This window comes from Meleagris gallopavo, chromosome 5, assembly GCF_000146605.3.
Source record: "Meleagris gallopavo isolate NT-WF06-2002-E0010 breed Aviagen turkey brand Nicholas breeding stock chromosome 5, Turkey_5.1, whole genome shotgun sequence".
Classification (NCBI taxonomy): domain Eukaryota; kingdom Metazoa; phylum Chordata; class Aves; order Galliformes; family Phasianidae; genus Meleagris; species Meleagris gallopavo.
This window is the reverse complement of record NC_015015.2, coordinates 4,294,314-4,302,566: the sequence shown is the minus strand read 5'-3', so window position 1 is coordinate 4,302,566 and position 8,253 is coordinate 4,294,314. Positions and strand designations below refer to the sequence as shown.

The following is an 8,253-nucleotide window of genomic DNA, read 5'->3' as shown; positions in this document are numbered from 1 at the left end:
GTTTTTTTTCTTTTTTTTTTTTCCAGCAGTACTATTTGGAAAGCACAGGGTCTCATTAGTACTGGGTGTGCTGCAGACCCACATGTTCCTCTGTCATTGAGGGCTCACAAGTGAATAACAGGATTGTTGAGCATGATGTCAACAGGGATATTTGGATACCCATTTGAGCTCCAAGTCATGTCCTTTCATGAAAGTCTAACTTAGCTCTATGTTAACTAATATTTTCTCCATCTCTTTTATTCTTCCAAGGGACCTAAAGGCGAAAGGTGGATGAAAGGCAGCTCCTTCATACTTTTTAATAGAAGAAATAAATTCCAGTTACACCTGGCACTGCTATGGGGATGCTGCAGATCTTCATCCCAAACTGAGACTGAGTTAGGAAAGTCCATTAAATAAAAAAATGCTAAAAGAAGCACTGTTTTTAATTAAGGGCATTAATTTTAACAGTAATGTGGAGGCACAGAACTTATACTCTAGCCTCAGAAGAGCTTTGCTTTGTGGTAGGAATATTTCCGACCACTGAAGTGAGAGCATCTCTGCCCATACTCAGAGTGCTCACTTGACCCATAAGGGATAACATGGGAAAACACTGCAGTTGAATTTGGCTACTCAACATGGCAAACGATGAACAGCCCGTCAGAGGCTTAGGATGTGTCGGAGCCTACCTTCCATGGGAAGGCCTGGTGATGTTTGCACTGTGTCAGCATCCTGGGAGGGACACGTTCCAATTCAGCTAGCAGAGAGCAGCCCCTGTGAGCTCCGGTGAGGTGCTCTGACATAATTCTTTCACAAATCCTCTTGGCTTCACATCCAGGCAGCACATTCATTCAGTCGCTCATTCAAGGCTTTGTCAGCAGGTCATTGTGTGAGCCCACGACCCTCTTGCTGACCGTACCTCTTCTGTGGCAGCCCTTCCCCTGCGCTGAATGCGGTACGAGTGACCTTTCGGTGGGGTGCCTGCTTGTGTGGGGGCTGACTGGGAAGAGATTTCTGTGCTGTGGGCTGTGTTGGCGTGAAGAGAAATAACAAGAGTTCTTTATTCTCAGGAAGGGATTCAAGTTTTGCTTCCATAGTTCAAATGTAACCTGCCACTGTAAAGTGTTAAACTCTTAAGAGTTTAACGTGTAGCTCTTTCTCCTTACAAAGCTAGTCAAGCTGCCAAAGTTGGTAGGGGAATTTTTTTGCAGTGAAGGAAGATGGTTACTGCTTGTTTCAATAATTACTCTTTATCACTCAAACAAATGAAAAAAACAGAGTACCAGCTACAGCTTCGGGAGTGCAGTCCAGGTCAGAAGCATCACTGTTAGGGACAGGACTTCAGAAAGGCTTTTACAGATCCTTAATTACTGCAGCTTCAAAACAGAAAATGTGGCGTAGCGTGGTACTTGCTGCCAAAATACTCCTACTAATCTCTTTGAGACGCGATGTCGGTGCTCCTGACGTTGATCTGTGCTGTTCCACGTGTTGAATCACTTCTCTGTTTCTCCCCTTCCCTTTATGTAGTCCTTTCCCGTTCAGCAAACGAGGTGCAAACGGAGATCCAAGCGGCAGCCGCCGGGGTTGCACTAAAAGCTGATAAAGACTGCTGTACCCTTAACAAACTTCGGAGAAACCCCTTGCGGTTCTCTGCCGTGCCTCAGACCGTTCCTTTCCGCTCCGGCACCCCCAGAGCCGCAGCTCTCTCGGAGCTCCGCACGCTCACCAGAGCGGCCGCCCATAGGGAGAAGCGTTGGCTTACAGCTCCCTCCTGCGCAGACTTTCCCAACGCCCCAGGGGGCTGAGGGAGCCCCTTCCCCGGCGAGGAGGGGCTGCGTCCCCGCAGAGGGAGCGCAGGGCTGGGGCTGACCCCGCGGCATGGCCGGCCCCCACCTGCGTGCTGCAGCCGGACTGGGGCGCCTAGCGGGTGCCGAGCTGCCGCAGGTGCTCGGCCGCGGACATGAGCGCGATGCTGTGGCGCTGGGAGCACAACAACACCACCATGAAGCTGGTAAGGATTTCTAAACAAAGCCTTTCCGAGCCTGAGCGTACTGTTGGATGGTGAAATTCCGGTTTCTATGGAGACTGCAGGCATTTGGACAGCACTTTTCTTTTTCGCGTTAGGAAGCAGGAGCTTTGTCCAGGCGAGGTAGCCCTCCTGTAAGTAAGGAAACAGTCGGGCTGGGGCTGCTTGGCAGGAGAGCTCCAGCTGGGTCTGCTGCTCTGCACTTCGTCCTTCAGGCTGCTTTAAGTTCTTCTGCATGTTTAATCTCTGTCCTTATGCTCGTTTGTAACCCAGAGCCGAGACGCAGATTGCATAGATAGCTCTCACCTCATATTACCCATCTCTTTTGCACTTTCTTCCTGAAAAGTTTCTCCTCTCTTTCAGTTGTGCTAGAATAATTCTGTTGTCTGTTAACAGCATTTTGGGGTCCTGCTTGTTGGTTGATCTAATCCCAAATTCCTGATATTTCTTCCCAGAGAAGTTAAACAAAAAACAAGCCCTGCTCCCTATGGCTAGAAAGTGTGTGCTTTCCCTGTTCCTCCAGCAGAAGTGAGACCGGGAATCCCACACCTGCCTATCTGCTTGAATTGCCATCCGCGGCGAGATTAAACTCAGCTTCAAACTCAGGGAGCCTTCTTTAAAGCAGCAATCCCTGCAGCAGGAGGGCTGCAGGCAGCGCCTGCCTCAGACTATGCTGCGCTGCACACCCTCTCCCTCTCTCTGGCAGGTTGTTCAAACAATGAAAATTATAGCCTGATGTGGTTTTGGTAGGAAAACATTTCCTGAGAAGTTTCTAATGGAAAGCGTGGATTTATTACAGATCTGAAATCTGTGTGGGAGGCAGAGGTGCCCGGTACCTCCTGATATCAGGCTCTGTGATCGTAAAAATGTGTAATCGTTTAACACCCTCTGTTTGCAAGTTCTTTCCTTGCAAGGGACGATGTGATGAACACATCTTGTTTAAGGAGCGGTCTGTTCTTGGTAGACAGACGGTTCTTTGCGCAGGATCAGATATTTCACGCATGAATACCTGTGGGAATAATGAGCTGGGAGCTGGCAGTGGAAATATGCAGCGTGGTGTGGGGGCTGCCCAAGCCTGGCTCCAGCAGCAGCCTGGGGAAGGGCGTTGCAGGGAGCCCCACCACCTCCCTTTCACATGCAAGGTGAGATCTCTTTGGGAAGCAGCAGAGCTGTGTGCACAGGTGTATTACAAGTCTTTGCATGCGCACTGGTTTTTACACAGCGTGTGAACGGGCTTGACCAACAAGATCAGCACCTGTAGGAAGCCTGCATTTTAAAGAGAACAAAATGCAAACCCAGCAGCCTGACAGCTGCTGGCACTTGGCAAGCAAACAGCAGCGGGGTGAGGTGGGACAGAAAGTGAACCCATAATGCTCAAGTTACTCGCCCTAGTGCTGTACCTGACTGGCAGATGGAGAAGTGGGGAAACCCATCCCAGCTTCCTCTCCCTGTGTGCCACAGAGCAGCTGTTGACTTGTAATTTGGGGATGGTGGAACTGGTCAGGCTGGCAGCCCACTTGGTGGGGCTTTGTGTGAGATTCACAGTGTGGGAATTGAGAGGTTATTTCATTTTTGCAGTGTAGAGCTGTTTAGGGAGCAGTGGATAAATCCCTTTGTCTTCTGTCATCACAGAGTCCCCAGATGCCAGGTTCTGCCAGGGTTTTTCAGATACATTTGTAAAGGTGAGCATCTTACCATAACAGTACAATGCAAAAACCAACTCTGTTCAAAACATAGCATTGCTTTACTCCTCCTCCAGAATACTGTCCATGACTCATTTGGAGGAGTGACAGCCTAGCATCACATAGAGGTGTAGTATAACAGATGCCATGTTGTTTGTGTGTTTGCTTTTGTTTTATACAAAAGGTTTCAAGAGCATTGTGTGGCATTTAGGGCAGACGTCTTCATTAGTTGAAGCCAAGAGGACTTAGCATAAATTGCTTGAAAACACAGCGTTAGAGGGCCTTATTCAGGTCTTCTGATTAGGTTATTAAAAATGGGGCTCACTACTTCTGTGGGTATAGAAAAGGGTTCTCAATACAGTAGCTGCCTTCATGGCCAGCTCTTCTTTTTAGGCATTTCATCTGTTAATTCAGCTTAGGAATCAAGTTGAGGACACCTGAAAGACAGGCAGACAAGGAAAACAAACTCTGCATCTGTTGAAGAGGGGTAACCAGGGCCTGGAGATTGCTGTCTGTTCTTTACATAGGCCTTTAAGGGTAACTTTGGTTATTTCAGTTGTTTAAAATCATCAGGGTTGGAAGTCACCTCTGGGAGTGACTTGGGCCAACCCTTTGCTCCAAGCAGCATGGGTCATCTTGGCTTACCTAGTCAATACAAGATTGTTTTGATGATTGGATTTCTTTCCTGGGAAACCCTGATGGACTTCTTGCCGGTTTCACTAGAACATATTGCTGTTCTCCCTGAATGTTCAGATCAAGATATCTGTTTGCTAATATGGGCTGTGCCCGTTTCCTGAAGCACTGCCATCTCTCAGGAGAAAAATGTGGGGTTTGTGTGGCTCACTCCTCGTAGCAGCTTACATGTGCAAGGCTACCAGCAGACTGCTTTTACACCAGAGTTCCTCATTGCTGAGCCCCTAAAAACAAATGCTTCCATCTGATTTTCTTCCTGTTTGACAGTTGACACCAGCAGAACAAAATTTCAACGTGTGGTGTGAAGCCCTCCTCTCTTTTTTTTTTTGTGTTTAACCATAATGAGTCAGCTACACACCTTACGCAGTTATTTTTTTTATCTAACCTGTCCCACTCACTGTTTTATGGCTTTGAGAATTTGCAAGGAGTAATACCTTGGGTTTTTTTGCAGTGATAGAAGATTGCTGTAAAAAGTGTCATCCTTTCTCTGTATGCAAATTTTAAGTTGTCCTGGGTTTGAGCAGCCCCCAGCCTTGTAGCATGCGGACATACCTCTGAAATCTGAGAGGTCTGTAGCCCTTTTACAAGCTGTACAAGTTGTACAGTTGTACAAGCTGTACAAGTTGTACAGTTGTACAAGTGTACAAGTTGTACAGATTCTAATTTTCATTGCAGTAAACAGATTGTCTTGATGTGGATGTGCATTAAGGGTAAACCCAACCAGTGTCTCATCCATATCGGAAAGACAGAAATGAGAGCACAAGCGTTTGGGCTGAGAGGAGGTAGGCTTTCTCATCTATCCTTGCACAGGTAAGGGTCCTTAGTGGTGGGGCCAGGGAGAGTTGTTCCTGCTGAGGATCAGAGGATGCAGGGAGGAAATGGGTCAGGTCTTCATTCTGTTTCCTATAGGAAGAATAATCTCCCTTGCCCTGCTGGCCATGCTTCTTTTGATGCAGCCGAAGATGCGGTTGGCTTGCTAGGCTGCAAGGAGCATGCTGCTGGCTCATGCTCAGCTGCCATCCACCAGTACACCAAAGTCCTTTTCTTCAGGGCTCTGCTCCATTCTTACCCCCCCCTCTCCCCCCCCAGCTTGTACTGACAGCAGGGGTTGCCACGACTCAGGTGCAAGACTTTGCACTTGGCTTTGTTGAACCTCATTGCCATTGACCACCACTCCCAGGATACAATCTTGCAAACAGTTCCTCGTCCATCGAAATGAATGTTAAAAGATTTATTGCTGTGTATAAAATTTCTGTCCTAGTTTACATGAGGCTTCCCCTTCTATTAAATATTTCCCTTCAGTGCTCTTATCTCAGTGTGCCTTCTGGATTAATGTGTAGAATACAGCAAAGCAAACATACTTATTTGGAAGAAACATTTCATTGTGGAAGAGATTTTCAAGTGCTTAAGTTAAAAACTGTAAGAGAAGAATTGGGATGATGAGAGGCTTGAAAAGTTGTGATTTTGATAGACCTATTTTTGTTAGCTGACTTAGCTATACTTTTCACTGAGGGAAAGAATCACTGCAGTTCTCTAAAGCTTTTCCTATGTGTGTTAGTGACTTACAAGCAGTTTACTTGAATCGTGTTGTAGTAGTATCTTGCAGCTGATAATCGACTTGATGTTGGAACTGGACCACAGCAGATCACAGAACTTTTTCCAAATTAAAATGTTTGGAACCTCAGCCTTTAAATAAATGTGTAGATGAAAGGTTTAGCGTTTGGCTCTTTACAAAGGTTGAAATAAATAGCAAAGTGCAATTCCTCATTCCATAGGCTGGGATGTTTCTGAAAGATGTTACTGCACATAATCATGCATCTCCCATGCGTCTATTCAGTCACAGTTAAATGTTTGTTCACACGGATGCTTGCAAGCATACAGCATGTTAAAAGGACACACGCTTCTTTTTCCTTTCTTTTTCCTGAGGAGGATCAGCAAAGAAATGGCTGCATGGCTATGAACTGCAGTGTCATAAGAAAGGTGCTAGAAAGGGTTTATTGTAGTGATAAGGAGATGTTAATGCAACAGAGCTGCCAGGGAGCATTGGTAGCCTTGTACAGAATATTACACACAACTGTGGTATCCCTTACGAAAGATCAATACAAAGAAACGAGGTCCATTGGGTTGAAAGAACAGCCTGTTTTCTTGTCTCTTAACCACTTGGGGTTGGAAGAGACCTTAAAGAATGTAGGCACTCAGGTGTTATATAAATGTTAAAAATACAGTTATATTAAGCAGAATTATTTAAGCAAGAAGTTGATGTCATTGCAGGACTCAGAGGAAGAAACTAGAAAACAGTTTTAATAACATGCAGATGCTTGAATGTGCATAATATACAGCTTATAAAAACAGTTGTATCACATTTCATTGTGCGTATCATTAAAAAAATCACATGAGGAACTTCAGAACCGCAAATCTAGAAGTGTGTGTAGGTGCTATACACTGCATGTTTTAGGCTTTCTGAAATATTCCCACTTTGTCTGTCTTCCTTAATTTAGAACTCAAGCATAAAGATTTGAGCCTCATTAAATTTTGTTCTGTGACTGTGGCCAGTCTTCAAAACCCATTCCGTTTCTGATACAGGATGCGTTTTGGGAACACAGCATGATTATCATTTATTCTGTCCCTCACATGATACTGAAGGAAGATTAAAAACTATATCCAATTTTTTTTTTAATTATTATTTCTTTTATTCCCCATGGCATGTGTTTTTGTGCTAGCTCTTCCTCTTTGTAGAACACAGAAGGATAGTTGCAGATGGTGGGTGTTTGATGAGATGTGAAGTGGAGAGATTTTCTTTTTTAAATCCATATCAGACCTTACGGTTGCAGCCTACTGATTAATGTAATGTTGTCATTGTGTTCATAGATGTGAAATGTTAAAGCTAATTGGCTTACATTCTCTTTCTTGCGTTATCTTGCTTGCTCTTTGTGGAAGGCGGTCCCAAAACTTTGCTCATCTGCTTTGACATATGCACAGCCTATTCATACTCATTTGTGGCATTTTTACCAACATGTCTGCTAGCTGTTCTCTTCCTCTTCCACGACATTCCCAGGCAGAGAACATCTTACTGTGTGATATTTAAATAAACTGAAGTCTGTTTCGCTTTTCTACAGTTTTCTGGTTTCTGAAGTCCTCAACCCTACAGCAGGTTGCAGAGGTAGGCATCCAGATGGGTCTTGAGTGTCTTCATAGAAGGACACTGCACAGCCTCTCTGGGCAGCCTATTCCAGTGCTCTGTCACCCTCGCTGTATTTGCTGTTCCCTTTCAATAAGCTTTCCATCGTATTTATTTGTCATAAAGAATCTGCTGCTTCGTTTTGAAATGGTTTTATTTGGAAAACATAACAAATTCCTTATAGAGATTATCTGGGCAGTTACTGGATTTTGTTGTAATGATCCTAATCCTGTTATCCAAGGAAAATGAGCCTATGTAACTTTTGTTCAGTATTTTGATAGGATAATTACTGTGGAAGTGAAGGAGGGAAGATGATTTTGGTGAGGGCAGGTAGAATTGGACTACCATTGGATCCAATACAGAGTATACGTAGCCTCAGCATTCTCAAGAAATTACTTGAATTCTGGCTTCCTTTGGTCAGAGCCATGCAGCTATTGCCTTGTTCTCCTGAGCAACAGGAGAAATATGATACATATTTCTCAGTTTTGAAGGTAGAAATATCTGTTGCTTGGGTTTAATTTAAGACATTCTGTTGGAAGTTTACATTAGGAGAAGATCAGCCGTATATAGGCTATATAGAGGATGAGATGACTGGAGAGTTGGTCTGTTCTGGTTTTGTTTTCATAATAATTCATAAATATGAATTTAGAAGGGAAATTTGGGGCATTTAGAAAAGCATTATTTTGATCTCAAGTCTA

General features: G+C 44.6%; 1 protein-coding gene across 11 annotated transcripts in view; it reads left to right on the top strand.

The window, feature by feature from the left end:
- Window positions 1-8,253, top strand: part of NAV2 (neuron navigator 2) — a 332,145-nt gene that overhangs the window by 172,564 nt on the left and 151,328 nt on the right. The window contains exon 1 of one of the 11 annotated variants that reach the window (XM_031553399.1): window positions 1,896-1,987. The exons of the other annotated variants lie outside the window; for them this stretch is intronic. Coding sequence (XP_031409259.1) covers window positions 1,937-1,987 — 51 coding nt within the window. The 5' untranslated portion in view covers window positions 1,896-1,936. Of the gene's footprint in view, window positions 1-1,895; window positions 1,988-8,253 lie in introns of those variants that run through there. 11 annotated transcript variants of the gene reach the window in all.